General features: G+C 37.0%; 3 protein-coding genes across 3 annotated transcripts; 2 read left to right on the forward strand and 1 right to left on the reverse strand.

Annotated features, from left to right (window-relative positions):
• Positions 1-993: 993 nt before the first annotated feature.
• Positions 994-8,338, forward strand: LOC122319405 (myosin heavy chain, striated muscle). The gene is made up of 2 exons (XM_043137461.1): positions 994-1,435; positions 6,525-8,338. Exons 1-2 carry the CDS (start codon positions 1,142-1,144, stop codon positions 8,124-8,126), a joined length of 1,896 nt encoding a protein of 631 aa, XP_042993395.1. The 5' UTR covers positions 994-1,141; the 3' UTR covers positions 8,127-8,338.
• A 1,319-nt stretch (positions 8,339-9,657) lies between these two features.
• Positions 9,658-12,686, reverse strand: LOC122319401 (gibberellin receptor GID1C). Its single transcript, XM_043137457.1, has 2 exons — positions 12,325-12,686; positions 9,658-11,411 (listed from the first exon to the last, which is right to left on the reverse strand). Exons 1-2 carry the CDS (start codon positions 12,361-12,363, stop codon positions 10,419-10,421), a joined length of 1,032 nt encoding a protein of 343 aa, XP_042993391.1. The 5' UTR covers positions 12,364-12,686; the 3' UTR covers positions 9,658-10,418.
• A 4,796-nt stretch (positions 12,687-17,482) lies between these two features.
• LOC122274661 lies at positions 17,483-17,956 on the forward strand. The gene has a single exon (XM_043083676.1). It carries the CDS (start codon positions 17,483-17,485, stop codon positions 17,954-17,956), a length of 474 nt encoding a protein of 157 aa, XP_042939610.1.
• Positions 17,957-18,229: the final 273 nt, after the last annotated feature.

Below are 18,229 nucleotides of genomic sequence, written 5' to 3' on the forward strand. Positions count from 1 at the left end.
TTAAGTGATTTTTTAATTTAAACTCTTGACATTTCTTATTAAGATTAAAAAATAGTATTTCTTTGATATTAAAAAAAAAATCTATTTGAAAAAGTTATTTTTTGATATCAATATTTGCAGTTTTAGTATGTACAAGTCTCGTTTACTCTTTTATTTTAAAAAATAAATCTAAAATTTATATGAAAAAATTATTATTTTTGATAATAAACTCTTTTTTTTTTTTAAAAAAAGAAGCCCGCAATTTTAAATATTTTAAAATTGTATCTAAATAGTATAATGAAAAAAATTTTATCCTCATTCTCGATCTCCTAATTAGAGAACTGGTGCCACCTCAAATTTGCAAAGAATAATATTAGAGGCGGTCCAGCATGTACAGTAGAGCTTGCCTTTAGTGTATTTCAATCTTTTTTTTTTTTTTTTTTTTTTTTATAACATGAAAAAATAAAAAATAACATTTCCCTTTACCTCTTCGAAAGAATCACAAATCATATTGATTTTTATTTTATTTTATTTTATTATAATAAATATGTAATATATGGATGATAAGCAGAACAAATCAATTAGTTAATCAAATAAATAATAAAAAATAATTTTTTAATATATAGCAATAATTTTATATACTCTCCGCATATTCTATTGATTTGATTAGTTATATCAATTTTTTTTAATATATATATAATTATATTAAAATATATATATATAATTATATAAAAATAACTATATATAAAATATTTATTTAAGTATAGAAAATCCGTCTTCCAGTCCAACAAAGAATGACTGGTTGAGATGAATGATCCTTATCTACTCCAACCAGCGGTACCAGTACAACTGTACAAGAACGTACGCGGAAACCCCCTCAACCAGAGTGAGTATGGCCCAACAGGCAACAGCATCCAGCCGAACCATATCTACTTCCTCTTCACCTTCCTACAATTACTTTAAAACCCGCTGGGCCCAAAATTTGAATCCTGGAAACTGCCCCCCCCCATTTACTCCCCCCCGCCCCTCAGTCTCTCTCTCTGCGCATCTCTTTATCTTGCATCTCCAGCTCTCCACCATAACCCCTCGAGTCCCAATCCCATTTCGCTATCATCGATTCATCACAGCCTCAAAAAAAAAAAAAAAGAGAGAGAAAGAAATAATGGCTAAAACGAAAGTGACCCGTCAAGCCGAAGAACAAAAAAAAGTAGCCCATCAACCCCAAGACGGAAGCCAAAACCAACGAGCCAAACCTATGGATGACCCTTCAGAGAAGCTCCAGAGCCTCAAGTCCCTCAATTCTCTCCTGCTCAAAGAAACCTCTGAGCGCAGACAACAGGTCGAGTCCTTGGAACAAGCCAAGGAGTCCTTGGAGGCCGAGTTGACACTGTCTACGATGGAAAAGAAGGTTCTGGAGTCCGAGTTGAAACGGGCAACTGAGGAAAGTGTTGGGTTGGAGTTGTTGTGAAAAACGATGACAATGAATTGAAAAAATAACACCGAATGAGAAAACGATCACACACGCAATCACACACGACACAAGATGTACGTGGTTCGGCAAATTGCCTACGTCCACGGGAGCTGCAGAGGATTTTTATTATTGAGGAATCACACTACAAGATGGGTCACAACACTGTTCATCCACAGTGTTTTCGTAGCTGCTCTGTTACAGACTTAAGAGGCAAAAATCAGATTTATAGTTCAAACGGCGGAATCCCTAAATCGTATGTTCGCTCGAGCGGCGTGTCGAGCGCGCGTCGAGCGAACTTCCCTTCCGCATCCCGCTCGAGCCCACTGTCGAGCTGACGTCGAGCGTTCGACTCTGCCTGATTTCGTTCGAGCGGCCAATGCCTCCGCTCGAGCGAACTCCTCCTGCTCGAGCTCACTGTCGAGCCAACATCGAGCGTTCGACTCTGCCTGACTTCGCTCGAGCGGCCAATGCCTCCGCTCGAGCGGTGTGGACCAGACTCCACAGCACTCAACAATTCTCCCACTTGGAGACTGGTACACTCGCTGTATCTCCGTCTTCCTCAAACATGATATCCTCCACCTCTGCAACTCACTGCTCCTGTCTTCATTCTAGAAGACCAACTGAAGTTGCGCACAACTTCAGTTTCTCAAGCGTAACACCCTTTGTCAACATATCAGCAGGGTTCTTGCTTCCACATATCTTTTCAAGTAACAACTGTCCGTCATCTAACAATGACCGTATGAAGTGATACCTGATCTGAATGTGTTTGGTCCTGGAATGGAATGCTGGATTCTTGGCAAGGAATATGGCACTCTGACTATCACTGTAGAGAGTGCCTTTCTGATTCTTCTTACCCAATTCTTCCAAGAAGCCTTGTAGCCATACCATCTCATTTGCAGCCTCTGACACTGCAATATACTCAGCTTCTGTTGTAGACAAAGAAACTGTTTTCTGTAAATTAGAACCCCATGACACTGCAGTACCACCAAGCGTATAAACAAAGCCCGTGGTACTCTTTCTGCTGTCAATATCTCCAGCTAAATCAACATCAACATAGCCCTGCACCTCCAAGCTCTCTCCAGAGAAACATAAACAGGTTTCTGAGGAACCCTTTAGGTACCTCAAAATCCACTTCACTGCTTCCCAATGTTGCTTTCCTGGGTTACTCATGTATCTACTCACAACTCCCACTGCATGGGCAATATCCGGTCTTGTACAAACCATAGCATACATAAGTGAACCAATGGCTGAGGCATAAGGAACCTTACTCATGTAATCTCGTTCCTCCTCTGACTCTGGTGACTGATTCTTGCTGAGTCTGAAGTGACTTCCCAAGGGTGTGCCAACTGGTTTGGCCTTGTCCATGTTGAACCTGCTGAGTACCTTTTTCACATACTCAGCCTGTGAGAGTCTCAACGTACCTCTGACTCTGTCTCTGACAATTCTCATGCCAAGGATTTGCTTTGCAGCTCCCAAATCCTTCATTGCAAAGTGCTCTGACATCTGCTTCTTCAGATTATTGATCTCATCAATACTAGCCCCTGCAATAAGCATGTCATCCACATACAACAACAAAATAATATAAGAATTGCCAAAATGCCTGACATAGCAACAGTGATCTGCCTGACATCTAATATACCATGCACTGTGCATAAAGTTGTCAAATTTCTTGTACCACTGTCTAGGAGCTTGTTTCAGGCCATACAAGCTCTTCTTCAGCCTGCAAACTGAACCTTCCTTTCCCTGTACCACAAACCCCTCAGGCTGGTGCATGTAGATGTCTTCTTCAAGGTCTCCATGAAGAAAGGCTGTCTTCACATCTAACTGCTCAAGAAATAGATCTTCAGTGGCAACCATAGCCAGTACCATCCTGATAGTTGTGATCTTTACCACAGGAGAAAAGATCTCAGAGTAGTCAATACCCTGCTTTTGTTGAAAGCCTTTTACAACAAGTCTAGCCTTGTACCTCTTACTGCCATCATGCTCAGTTTTCACCCGGTACACCCACTTGTTGTGTAATGCCTTCTTCCCTGATGGAAGTTCTGTCAACTCCCATGTCTGATTCCCTAGCAAGGAATCCATCTCGTCTTTCATGGCCAGCTCCCACTTGCTAGAATTCTCATCTTGCAAGGTTTCTTCATAACTCTGCGGTTCTCCACCATCTGTCAACAGAATGTAATTCAAAGTAGGTGAGAAACGCTGTGGGGGACGTATAGTCCTAACTGACCTGCGAATTGCAACTGTAGGAGTAGACGGTTCTGAAACTGCCTGCGGAATAATAGGAATGGGTGTACTGGACCCACTCTCCCCGTCACTCTCATCTCTACACTGCACTGTGACCTCTGGTAGGTCATCCAATCCTACAAACTCGGACTCCTGAGGAGCTACTGCAGGAACTGTACTCGACTTATCCTTGTACATCATTTTCTCATTGAAAATCACATTCCTGCTTCTTATGATTTTCCGACCCTGATCATCCCAGAAACGATAGCCAAATGCCTCGTCTCCATAGCCAATGAAATAACATTTCTTTGACTTAGCCTCAAGCTTACTGCGAGCATCAGAATCAACAAGCACATAAGAAAGACAACCAAAGGTTTTAAGGTGAGAAAACTTAACCTCTTTCCCGCTCCAAACCTCCTCAGGCAATCCACAATCCAGTGGAACTGATGGCCCTCTATTTATCAAATAAACGGCAGTGCTGGCTGCATCTGCCCAGAAAGTGGGTGGTAGTCCAGCGTGCAACCTCATGCTTCTAGCACGCTCATTAATGGTCCTGTTCATACGCTCAGCAACTCCATTTTGCTGTGGTGTCCCAGGAATGGTCTTCTCCATTCTGATACCCTGAGCTGCACAGTACTCCTTGAACCCGCCATCAACATACTCACCACCATTGTCAGACCTCAAACACTTCAGTTTCAAGCCTGTCTCTGTCTCAACCATGGCTTTCCAAATTTTGAAAACATTAAATACTTCAGATTTATGTTTCAAAAAATAAATCCATACCTTTCTACTATGGTCATCAATGAACGTAACATAGTAGCGAGAACCTCCAAGAGATGCAACTGGAGAAGGACCCCACACATCTGTGTGCACAAGATCAAGTCTTCCTGTCTTTGGCGTCCTGCCACTTTTCAAGAAGCTGACCTTCTTTTGCTTCCCCATAACACAACTCTCACACATACCGAGATCAACTGTCTTCAGTTCTGGTAGCTTGCCTCTAGACAGAAGTTCCGTCATGCCCTTCTGACTCATATGGCCAAGCCTACAATGCCACAAATCTGCTGTGCTCTCTGCAACGGTAGTAGCAATAGTGTCAATTAAACCAGTAGTCATATAAAGTGTACCAGTTTTCTTACCCCGAGCTAGTACCAATGCCCCTTTTGTGACCTTCCAGGTGCTATCTGAGAACACCACTGAATGACCACACTCATCAAGCTGCCCAACAGAAATGAGGTTCTTCTTCAACTCAGGAATGTGCCTGACCTTTTGCAAAGTCCATTTGTTCTTGCCAGGGAGTGCAATGTCAATGTCTCCCATCCCCACTACGTTCAAAGCCTCACCATCAGCCAAATATACCTTCCCAAAATCACCTGCAACATAATTCCTCATTAGTTCCCGGTGGGAAGATGTATGGAAGGAAGCCCCTGAATCCAGTATCCAGTCATCAACTGGACTATGAACTGCAAGCAATAGTGCATCCTGTACTTCTTCAGTTACCACATTAGCACTATCATTCTCCGTCTTCTTGGGGTTTTTGCAGTTTTTCTTTATGTGACCAGCTTTGCCACAATTCCAGCAAGTTGCCTGCTGACCAGGCCTCGACTTGCTCTTGCCCCTATACTTTGATTTTGATCTTCCTCTGTTTGAATTCCTGTCATGTGATCTCCCTCGAGATTCAACATTCAGGGCTGAACTCAAACCCGAGGTCTCGCCTGAATCTTTCCTGCGCACCTCCTCAGCCAAAATCAAATCACGAATATCATCATACTTCAGTTTATTTTTACCAGCAGAATTACTAACAGCCATTCTCATGGCTTCCCAACTATTTGGCAATGAAGCCAATAGTATCAGTGCACGTATCTCATCATCAAATTCAATTTCAACAGACGACAATTGATTTGTGATAGTATTAAAATCATTCAGATGTTGTGCAACAGACGTACTATCTGCCATTTTCAAATTGAATAACTTTTTCATCAGATGTACCTTGTTATTCGCTGACGGCTTTTCATACATACCTGACAAAGCCGCCATGAGATCCGCCGTCGTCTTCTCCTTGATGACGTTGTGTGCAACGGATCTCGACAGGGTCAATCGAATAACCCCCAGAACCTGTCGATCCAACAGATTCCAACTAGCATCATCCATCTTTTCCGGTTGCTACCCCAATAGTGGAAGATGGAGTTTCTTCCCATAGAGGTAGTCCTCTATCTGCATCCTCCAGTATCCAAAATCCGTGCCATCAAACTTCTCGATCCCCGATACCTTCAATTCATCTCCAGCCATCGTTTCTCCTCAGACCCGAACCTTGACTCTTGATACCAATTGTTGTGAAAAACGATGACAATGAATTGAAAAATTAACACCGAATGAGAAAACGATCACACACGCAATCACACACGACACAAGATGTACGTGGTTCGGCAAATTGCCTACGTCCACGGGAGCTGCAGAGGATTTTTATTATTGAGGAATCACACTACAAGATGGGTCACAACACTGTTCATCCACAGTGTTTTCGTAGCTGCTCTGTTACAGACTTAAGAGGCAAAAATCAGATTTATAGTTCAAACGGCGGAATCCCTAAATCGTATGTTCGCTCGAGCGGCGTGTCGAGCGCGCGTCGAGCGAACTTCCCTTCCGCATCCCGCTCGAGCCCACTGTCGAGCTGACGTCGAGCGTTCGACTCTGCCTGATTTCGCTCGAGCGGCCAATGCCTCCGCTCGAGCGAACTCCTCCTGCTCGAGCTCACTGTCGAGCCAACATCGAGCGTTTGACTCTGCCTGACTTCGCTCGAGCGGCCAATGCCTCCGCTCGAGCGGTGTGGACCAGACTCCACAGCACTCAACAGGAGTTGGAGAAGTGTGTGGTATGTACCTTTTCGGAGACCCAGATGGATGAAATGGGTGTTGGGTATGATGGGTTGTTGAGAGAGAAGGGCGAGATTGAGATATTGAGCCGCGAGAAAGAGTCTGAGATTGAGTTTTTGAAGAAAGTGGTCAGTGGGCTAATGACCAATCTTGAAGATGAAAGAGAGAAACTGAGTCGAGTTTACCAAGAGAGGGATTTTATTAAAACAGAGATTGATGGCCTAGCTAAGGAGGCAAAGAAGTTGAGAGAAAAAGTGGTTGAGATGGAGAAAAAAGAGAGGAAAACTGTGGAAGAGGTTGAAAAACTGAAAATGGAACGTGAAAGGTTAGTGAGAGAAAATTTGAAGATTGAAAAGGCGGTCGAGGGCTTGAAGAAGGAGAAAGAATCGGTTGAAAGGGATTCGGAGGAGTCGAAAAGGGTTATTGAGACTTTAAAGATTGACATTGAGGGATTTGCGAGGGAGAGGGGTGAGGTTGAGAGGGAGAAAAGTGACCTTGAAGTGAAGATTGTTGAATCGGAGAAAGAAGTGAGGGAATTGAGTGAGACTGTCATGAATCTGCGGATCAAGGATGAGGTTCTGCGCTCTAAAGTTTTGGAATTGGAGAAGAGGATTGGTGAGGCTGTGGATAAGGAAAAGGAGATGGCGATGGAGATTAATTTCTTGGTGGAAGAAACGAGGGAGAAGGAACGAAATATTGAGAAGTTGAAAGAAGAAAGGGATTCTATCCGGAGGATTTTGGATATGACTAGCAAGGAATCAGAGTTTAGGCAGCAAAGAATTGAGGAATTGATTCGAGAGAAAAATGAGATCGAGGAATTGAAGCTTAACCAAGAGATTGAGATTGTTGAGCTGAATACAGAGGTTGATAGATTAAGGAATGTTGTATCTACATTGCGAGATTCTTGCAGAAATGAAGAAGAAAATAACAAGCAATTAATCTCTGAAGTTAGTCTATATAAGGATGCTTTTGATCGAGTTAGGCCTGAGAGGGATGAGTTGCAAAAGGGTTTTGATGAGGTGAACAAGAAAGTGAAAAACATGGAGGTATTGATTTTGGAGAAGGAAAAGAAGATTCAAGAAACTGCGGAAGAGTTAGGGAGGATGAGGAGTGAGCAAGAGAATCTGATCGAGAAAAATAGGGCAATAGAGAACCATTTGGAAGTTTTGGTAAAGGAAAAAGATTTGGTGCAGAAAAACCTTGTTGAGGCGCAACGAGGAGTTGATGATCTGAAGGCTAAAATGGAATCAGCGGGGATTAATTCAGAGCTGGCATTGAGCATGCTGAAGAACACTGCAGCACTCGTGTGTGACTCTCAAGACGATAGGGATGGTAAGAAAGATGAGGTTATCAATGGGCAGAAGCTAGAGGATGAAATTCAACCATATGCGATGGAGTTAGATGCCATCAAGACTGCTTTCAGAAGCAAGGAGAAGATGGTGGAAGATATGAAGAAACAGCTTGGGTTTCTGCAGAACTCTGTAGCCGAAGCACATAAGCAGAAGAGTTTCTGGACTGTGGTTTCTTCTGCAACTACAATTTTTGCTGCAGCATCTGTTGCTTATGTTGCTAGAGGACGCTGAGCGGTTAAGTTTTGATCTTTTATTATTGAGAAAAGTTGCTTTTGCTTCTAAGATCAACTAATCAAGTTCCAGTTGAAGAAAAAAACTAATGCCATTTGGTACTTGCTTTTGATTTTAGATAATAATGTCTCTTTTAAAGCTGCTGAAATACTAACTCAGCAAATATGTTTCGACTACATTTTTGGTGATATGAAACAATCTCTTATATGTTAGCATCTGTTCTTCCTACTGTATTTTTCTTCACAGCTCTGATGCCGACTGTTTGAAAAATATTGAGAAAAATAGGAGTGAAAATTGAAAAATGCAGCTAGAACTTGTCCTTTTCCAGAAGTGTGTCATTATGTGGATCATTATGAAAGAGAGGCTGCAATACCTACTAATGGGGTTGTTAATCCATGTTTCAATGTTGTTAAGTGTTTAGATATCCTTCTTGATACCCTGTCTGGATCAGTCTGTGATGTTATTTACAACATCTCAGTATAATGCTCCTACAGTAGGTGGTTATCAATGCAAGTAGAGAGATTGTTGGCTTAGGCATATGTTGACATTGTCCACAATCAGCTGGGATTGTTGTGATAAAACTTCAAATTAGGGGGAAAAAAGCTTCAGTTTTGTATTGTGCTGATGTGTATTTTCTTTATGGAGTTGGAGGAACAATCTCTGCCGCACAAGAGCCCAAGCCTTGTGTGGTTCAAATCCTTCTTGGCTTAAACGTTATCCATCTTGAAGGCCATTGTGGGGAGATTGTTTTATTTTATTTTATTTTTTATCAATAAAACAGAGGAAGAGATTGTTTCATTAGAATGCAAGTGAGATGATAATATGGTGTATAGAATTTTCTTATAGATACTATATATTTCATTTGAAATGTAAGGATGAGTTAGGAGGCCCTAAAAGATCAAGAAATGATTGGGGGGTAGACTGCGAGGCTGGAAGCACTCTAACGCATGAGAAACGTGCAATAAGGCAAAGATTTTTCGAGGGTGCGTTGTCGGCATCTTGCCTATATATGTTTTGAGTTTTTATTTTATTTTTATTTTTTAGTTTTTAAGCCAAACAAATTTCATTTTAAAAAAAGTAACTAATCATTAGCCAATCATGAAGAAAAAAATGCAAAAACCAAAACAATTTTGACAAAAAACCCAAATATAAAACAACGTATCTTGTAAAATTTTATAAAAGTGTTCAATTTTACCTATCCATTTTTACAAAATCCAATACAAATTTTCAGAAGGTTTGCTTATTTAATCAGATTTGCTACCCAGCTATCTACACCGTACAGCACGTATATTTTATTTTTCATTTTTTTATATTCCTGTTAAACTAATTGATTTTACTCATCATCCCAATATCATATACTTGCTAAGGGAAAAAAAAAATTAAAAATAAAACCAGGTAAATGTTATAGGGATGATGAGTATAATTTTTCTATTTAATTAGGCCTAGATATTACCCTTAGTATGTCTGTCATTAGAAGTTTAAGACATCTAGGAAATGCTACACTACATGTCTTTGCTGCATTGACAAAACATTCAAAGGAACAAGGACAGGGAAACAAATTAAGTAGAATATTGTCAATGTTAATTAGCATTCTATTTACAATTACAGGAACACTGCCAAACATGAACACAACATAGAAAACTTCCCTACACTGAAAAATAAGGGGAAAAAGGGAAAAAGCAAAGAAGCAAACGCTTCACATCAAAGCTAGAACATATGTACGAAGATACAGGAGCACAAATCATGGACATTTTTCCATTCACATTCACGATAAAATGTCCAAATTCTAAGATTAGATATATATTATAACACTATTTAAAGGAAAACGTTTCAATTACCAAGAAAATAACACAAGCAAGGCACTGATCCCAATTGATCGGCCACCAAATGTACCCCATCACTCTTGTCTTCCATCCATCTCTGCATTGCTGGAAGGCAGAATGGGTAATCTTAAATTTGGTGTCTGCTAAACTAAGTCAGGTGGCTCCAGCCGCCACAGAAATTTCATCAAACCAAAACTGTAGTTTTCCGGACAGAAGGACATGCACCACAAAAAACATCCTGATCCAGCTACATGCTGAACCATACCTTTTGCACCCAACAATCAAGCCTGGCCCTCCTTATACCGGGAAGACAAACCAAACCCCAATGAAGCAGAATACCAGTGACGTCATGACAATTGAAAGTGGTATTACTAACAATTTTATTTACCACACACATCCTCTTAAATATTCCAACAGGAATGTCAAGCATTTGTTACGCATGGCTGCCTACAGGAAAAAGCTCAGTCTGTCAACAGTTGGAATCCACAAAGGCACTTATCTCATCCATGACAGTATAGAAGTGGTTATTATTAGGCAACAAGTAAAAGCCAATTGTTGCCTTCTCCAGATATAGAAGTTTCACCTTTTGGCCAGCCTTCTCAAGCCCCTTGACATAATCCAACTGCCAGTCCTGAATAAGGTCCAAACCAGCCACCACAACAAGGCTCTTTGGGAACTTAATTCCTTCAAGGATTTTACCCTTTGGACCAAATGGGTTACATGCTGGATGGTCTCTATCTTCCCCTTCAGGTAGAAAAGCTCTCCAATACCAATCACGGTCTCGAATAGTGACGAAGTATTTCCCATCGAATCGCTTCTCAGATTCAGTTCTTTCTTCCCCACCAAACATTGGGTTGAGCAGTATATTACCCAAAACTTCAATGTTTGACTCTACTGCTTGTAAAGCAACATGATGTACAATGTTACCTCCAGAACTGTCCCCAGCCAAGTATATATGAACCTTTGAGTCCTTACTTTGAAGCCATGTCCTTGAATTAACCCAGTTAAGAGCAGCCCATCCATCATCATAGGCACATGGATACCTGTTCTCAGGTGCACGGCGATAGTTGACGGAGACCACAACAGCCTTACAAATGCCCACTAGTCGGCGACATAGAGTGTCATATATGGTACTGTTTGCAGAGGAGTGAGCAAAGCTTCCACCATGAAAAAAGATTATGACTGGGACAACCTCAGCAGTCACAGGCTTCTCAAGATCAGCAATGTTTATCTGAGGTTCTTCCCCGTGGGCCGGCCGATAGATCCGGCTAAGAAGGCTAGTACTTCTGTTAATAAATACATCAAATGAGAAAACCCCATCAACCGGTGTTGCATTAGCTGGTACTTTCCTATCAAGGAACTCTGCTAAGTGCCGGTTGAAAGTACCATCAGGGCGGCGAAGAAGATTGTAAGCCAACTTGAAGTTGGAGATGAGGACCCATGTATTCAGAGGTACAACCATCTTTGCAAAAGCAAAAACGTTGAAAAAGAAAGAAAGAAAAATGAGAAAAAATCACAATTCAGCATAGGTTAACATGACAGAATAGTAAATATACCTAGCGGAAATAAATCACAGTCAATTTAATCATAAATAGAGGACCATTTTGCCATGATTGGAAGTATTATGTTCAATAGAATTTCTGTCCTTTTTAACAAATCAGGAAACAACATGCAACTGATTGGGAAATCAACAATAACAGCCGCAACATAACCCTACCCCACAAACGAGCAAGAAACCATTTCGAGACAATCTTCAAACCAAAATCATATTCTCCAAAAAATCAGCTGATATTCGACCATCCGGTGCAGAAACATAAGCTCAACACTCACAAACAAGCAAGAAACCACCTTCCTTCACAGCATGATCTTCACATCCAATCGAGAACCCAAAAACAAAACTTAATTAACAATACAAAAGTTTTACTTGTTAAAAATAAATAACAAACCCAACCCAAGACAACCAAGTAATGAAGACATAACTCACTCAGAGCACAACAAATATCCCATGAAAAGTTTCAGGGGCAAAACCACACAGAAAAAAAACGCCTCTCCCACTACCATACCAAAATAAGGGGGAAATCCAACTTTAAAGAACAAAAGCACCACCCAGAAACCAAAGTTCCAAGCATCAATGAACTAAAAGAAACTGCCCCAAACCCAAATGAAACAAGTCCAATAAAAAGATAAGAAAACAAAAATCAACTTTCGAAAAGAAAAATCACTATTTCAAAAGAGCAGTGCCCAAGGAAACCCAAAAGGCGAAATGAACCCATCAAAAGCTTCCATATTTTAACCCATAATCATCAAGAACTCTCACAAAACAAGAGATATGCAGTCCGGATATTGAACAAATCAAGCATAAATCCAGATCATACCTTGGACTCATTGCGGTTGACTTCATTAATCCCGGCCATCAAAACTGGTCCTTCAAAGAAAAGGTTCAACAGAAAAACCTCAAAGAAACACTCCAATTACAGATCCTTCTTGAGAACCATAAAACACCCACTTCGCGAGCCCTCATATATTGAAAACCAAACAGGCACTTAATCTTACTTCTAGTATCTCTTTCTCTCAATAAGATAACTTGTTTAACACATCATTCCAAAGCAAACTGCCCCTAATCTCTGTCCTTTTGGCCCTCGGAAGATAATGTTAAATCTCAGTGCAATAAAACAGACATGAAGAGGGCAAGAGAGAGAGTGAGAAGGGGGAGGTGAATGATATGAATAGAAGAACACGTTAGCAAACATGTAAAGACAAATGCTAAAGTACGACTGGGGTCAATGCGGACGAGACAGACGACAAAGCAAGCGGATGAAAGGGAACTGTGGAGTGCGGCTTACCCATCTAAACCATAATTATTATTATTATTTTTTGAAAAGAAAAAAAAAACGTTTTTCTGGTTTTTTGTTTCTTTAGTTCTTATGAGGTAAATAAAAATTAAAAAACAAATAATCAGTTTCTATAAGGAAATGGATTATCAAAATTATTATTTAACCCTTTTTAATAATTAATTGGCTAAAATTTAAATAAGAGAGAAATAAATATATGAAATAAACTCTATATTATTTATTAAATAATTAATATTAATCGAAAAACTCACATGAGATTTTCTGATTTTAAACCTTAAAAAAACCTAAGAAGAGATCATTTCAAATCAAAGCAAAAAAAAATGAGAAAAAATGATTAATTGCTCATGCAATATAATTCACAAAATATTATTATTTCACTAAAAGCATTTAAGTAAATATTAATTTTTAATAATATGATATTATGAAACAAGACAAGAGTATCAAGTTTCTAGAATTTAAGATGGAAAATAATCAAATATTACATAACGTAACAAATGTGTATTTATTTATTTTCTATCTTATAAATTTTAAATAAGAGCATATTACGTTTAGAAAAAATTGATTGGTTTATGTGTATCCCATATTTCTCCTAATTTTTTAACAAGATTATGCAAAAATTACACAGAGATGCTGTAATCATTGAGTAATAGTAAAAAATTGTGAGATTTATTATTAAAAATATAATTTTTTGTATAAATTTTAAATTTATTAATTTTTTTCAAATGGTAGTGATAGGTTAACAACTTATAGAAAACTTTAAATATAATGATATTTTTTATTATATTTAAACACATCAAATAAAAAATAAACGTTAAAATTAAATTTAAAATAATATTATTTTATTATATAATTGTATACAAGTTGTTAGTTGTTAGTAATAATATCATTCAAATCTTACCAATATCATTTTGAGAAGAGTTTTGTTACGTACAAGTAAAATCGCATATTAATTTGCATAACAATACTGATTCCTTCATATTCAAAATTTAAATTAATATTATTTTTAATAAAATCTATTTTTTGACCAATCACATTAGATTGATGTACATATTAATACGTAATTATACTTGTAACTAGATTTTTCTTTTTGAGAAATGCTAAAGCTCCTGGGAGCATTTTTTCTTATCCATTTTTTTTTTTAACTTAGTGATTAAGTAAATTTTTTTAAGTGATGTGAATTTTTTTTAAAAAAAATTTTAAGAATATAAAAAAATAATTAAAAAAAAAGGCTTTATTCGGTAGCTTTTTTCGATAGCTCTAGTGCTACTCTTATCATTTTTCATATTCATTTTGGGGCATTCCGTACTTCCGGCGGACGACGGAGCACGTGACAAAACGAGTTCGTCGCGGCTTCTCTGAATGACTTTTGTACCCTTTTTGGCAGCTTTAACGGACGAAAGTACCTTTGAAAGGGAGAGGCAGTTTTGTCTAACTTTGGGAAGGGGGGGGGGGGGGGGGGGGGGGGGGTGTGTGGGGGGAGGGCGTAATTGGGGGCATTAAGCTAAGCTATTTGTTTGGTTCTGATCTGCTGCATCACCTACCGATTTCTTTTTCATTCTGATTGTATCGTTTACCAAATTGAAATTTTTGTTTCCTTTTTTAATTATTGTTGTAATTATTGCCTTTTAAGTTAATGCATTATCCATTAACATCTTTTAAAACTTTTATTCAAATTTTAAGATATAAAATATATAAAATGAGTTACATAATATTTATAATTATTGTTGCCAATTTAGATTTTTTATTAATATTAAATACTTATAATTATTGTAATATTTATAATTATTGTTGCCAATTTAGATTTTTTATTAATATTAAATACTTATAATTATTGTAAAACTCATTTTATATATTTATCTCTATAATACTTTAAGGCATAGATTTTAAACAATAACTTTAAGATTTAGGCGTCGTTTAAGAACCTATCAAATCTCATATCATCTCAAAATTTATCATAATTTACTTTCTAAATATAATTTAAATATAAATATTTTTTAATTTTAAATCGTCAACTTTTCATCTAATCATTACAATTTTATAAACTTCCAAATAATTCAACTTTTTCAAATTTTAAACAAAAATTATATTTTAACAATATTTTAGCTTTATAATATTTTTTATTCAACTTTTTATGTCTCATTTCTTAAAATCTAATAAAATATTTTTAATTCAAATTATTTTGCTATTATTCACAGATTTTTTTTTATCTCATCTCATTCTTCAGGCAAAGCCAATTCCTTTAAATTTTATTGAAACTGTAGTCTTAGGTTGTGTTTGGATGTTGAAGTGATTTTAGATGATCTGAGTTTATTAATGAATAGTAGTATTTTATGAGTTCTACTTAGATGTATTTGAATATAAATAGGTTGTGATGTATGTTTAAATGTATGAAACAAGTTGAGATTAGTATAATTTTTTTATAAAAAGTCTAAAAAGTAATAAGTTCTATCTATGATTAGTTTAAGATATATGAAGTAGGTCGAGGTGTCCATCATATATATGGACCCAAGACAATTTTTTAAGGAAAACTTGGTCGTGCCTTCTCACACGCATTATTAAGGCTCCAAATGATCGAGTTGGCCTTAAGTATTAGATCATTCTGTTTGATCAGGGTGTAATTTTTTTCTCTTACTTTTTATATTATGATAAAAATCATTTAAGAAAAAAATATATTTGAACTCATTCACGTCCTAATTGCCCTATTTAAACATTGGATGCTATTTATGTGTTGAGTTCTCTTTGTCTCACATAATTCCTTTTTTGTTAACTTTGAGGTAAAGTTCATTTTTGCACCCATGAATTTGCTTTTGGCATGCAACTTTAAGAGAAGTTCTACAAGGGTTGGCTCTCCACAAAGCTCATGAGATGTCTTTTTTTATTTTTATTTTTATTTTTACCCTTCTTTTTAATGGAAATGACACTTTACTTTATCAGTGCCAAGTGGTGTGGCTGTGGACCTGTGGTGTTGTAAGAGTACTCTCATACCAAAAAGGTCAAAATAAAAACAAATATATATATATATATATATATATAATAAGCCTTAAATATAAACCAATTAAGAGTCAATTACTCATTCCCACTATTAATTTATTTTTTATTAATGTCATAAGCTTCTTTCCAACCATTATGAGTCAACATACCTTTTACTATATATGGGTCGTGGCCCCACTTGTCTTGTTAAAATCATTGAATGTGATGGTCTTTCTAAATTTATATAATGAAAATTACACCCCAAACATTGAGATTTTCCTGCCCTTATTGAGGTGGTTGGAATACTTCTCAACAAAACATAATACAAATCGTTAGATACTTACAGCAGTTCACCCACAAGTGACTCAAGTAATTAAATAATTAAGCCTTATATTATATAGTACTACCACTCAAATTATCGTATCGAATTCACATACCGTAAGATATATATTAAAAAAAGGATCCAAAAAAAGAAGGATAAAAGATGCGTGTAATCTTCATATAATCATCTCTCTTGATATTAAAACTAAGCAATACTAAATAAATACTAACCAAGGCAAAATGATATTCTAGTCACCATTCTTTCAACATCTCATGAAATGATATTAAATAATTATTTGATAAACATAACAAAATATTTCCTAATCATTTAATATCAAGAAATGTTATTCTAATACATTTACATTCCATACTATCCACATGACATAATTTAATTTGTAAGATTCAAATTTTAAAATTTAACTTCTAAATTAAATTATACCACGTAGATAGTGTGTGGTGTATAGACCTAAAATAGAATTATTCATTAATATCAAATCGTGATATTATAAAAAATATATAAATAAAAAAGATTATGACCAATTATACTCATTGAATTGGCAAAACACTTCCATTTCTCAGATTTTGTTACTTTTGATACTAATTTGGAACAAATTTCCTTTACTTTTAGTTAAAATTAACGAATTTTACAAGTAAAGCTAATTAACATGAATATTCTTTAAGATTTTGTTTAAAAGTATAACATTGAATAGAATTAGTGATCACATCTACAAAGTATTTAAAAAAAAACCTACAAATATGAAATTAAAATATATATGATGAAGCAATTGGAAACTAACTTATATCAATGAATATTAGAGATCAGTCTTTCTTTTTAATCATAACCTCGATAAACTTTTTAATAGTTTTATATAAGTTGGAGAAAGACATACATGATAAATTGCAAATAGTCACTTTTTGTAACAAAACTTTGTCGTTGCAAATTGAATTTATTGTCATCACTACTATCTTCACAATAAAATGTACAATACACTCAAGCTCTTACAACATTGCTACTCTAAACAACTTTCAATTAATATTGTAATAGAAACTAAATGATATCAATGAGTTCTCATATGTTCATGAACCAAAATGAGTATATAATAAGTAACATTCAACAATTCCAACTAAAAATATTTTCATAGTCCAAAAAACATGATTTTATTTTTAGCTACTCGTGTTCATGTATATATTAATTATAATTAGATACCATGAGCTAGTGTTTCGGGTTTAGGTCTCTATTCTGTTAAATTTATACCAAACCCAAAAACAAGGCGAATAATACGGAGTCCTTCTTTTCTCTCTAGAGAAACAGTAAGGTTGAGTCTTCTTGCTTATGCAAGAGTGTAAGTCTCTCTTTAACTGAGAGTTTGAGAGAGTGTGGAGGTTGATAATGGAGATGGATGAGTTGACAAAGCGTTGGGAAAAGCTAAACTTGTCTAAGGAAGAGAGTAAGGTGTTCCATGTCCAGAATGAGGGTGCTAAGGAAGGGAGTAGTCGTGGGAAGCACTGTATTATTGGCAAAGTCTTGTCTGAAAAAGGAGTAAACAATGAAGCCTTCAGGTCCACTATGTCACAAGTATGGAGGTTAGAGGGTTGGGTGAGGTTTAAGGACTTGGGTGATCAAAGCTTTTTAATTGAATTTCAGTGGTTGACTGATAAGGAAAAAGTTCTGAGTGGTCGACCGTGGTTTTTTGATAGACATCTCTTAACTTTATTAGAAGTTAATGAATCTGTCTCTATAGTAGGTTTACAGTTTAAGTTTGAACCTTTTTGGGTTCAACTCCATAATCTACCATTGGCAGCTATGACAGAAGCAGTGAGAGAGGCTTTTGGGTCCTCAATTGGTCCTGTCATTCGTGTGTAGTCTGAGTCTGATGGTTTGGCATGGGGGAGATGCCTTCGAGTTAGAGTTGCAGTGGACCTACATAAGCCCCTGTTGAGAGGAAAATGGCTGCAATTTGAGGAACACCAATATTGGATTTCCTTCAAATATGAAAGGCTTCAGAATTTTTGTTTCAATTGTGGGGTTTTGTTTCATAAGGGTAGGAGTTGCTCAAGGCAGAGGATGGAACATCAAGGAGATAGTGTAACCTCTCAGCAATATGGTCCCTGGCTTCGTGCACAACCCATGATCACC

Source organism: Carya illinoinensis, chromosome 8 (assembly GCF_018687715.1).
Source record: "Carya illinoinensis cultivar Pawnee chromosome 8, C.illinoinensisPawnee_v1, whole genome shotgun sequence".
In the NCBI taxonomy this organism is placed as follows: domain Eukaryota; kingdom Viridiplantae; phylum Streptophyta; class Magnoliopsida; order Fagales; family Juglandaceae; genus Carya; species Carya illinoinensis.

Bases quoted from the DNA above. Each gene is read 5' to 3' on its own strand.
- LOC122319405 (XM_043137461.1), top strand. From the start codon at position 1,142: ATGGCTAAAACGAAAGTGACCCGTCAAGCCGAAGAACAAAAAAAAGTA. The intron at 1,436-6,524 runs GAGTTGTTGTGA...AGCACTCAACAG, and splicing joins CTGAGGAAAGTGTTGGGTTG to GAGTTGGAGAAGTGTGTGGT.
- LOC122319401 (XM_043137457.1), bottom strand. From the start codon at position 12,363: ATGGCCGGGATTAATGAAGTCAACCGCAATGAGTCCAAG. The intron at 11,412-12,324 runs GTATGATCTGGA...GCTTTTGCAAAG, and splicing joins TCAACCGCAATGAGTCCAAG to ATGGTTGTACCTCTGAATAC.
- LOC122274661 (XM_043083676.1), top strand. From the start codon at position 17,483: ATGGAGATGGATGAGTTGACAAAGCGTTGGGAAAAGCTAAACTTGTCT.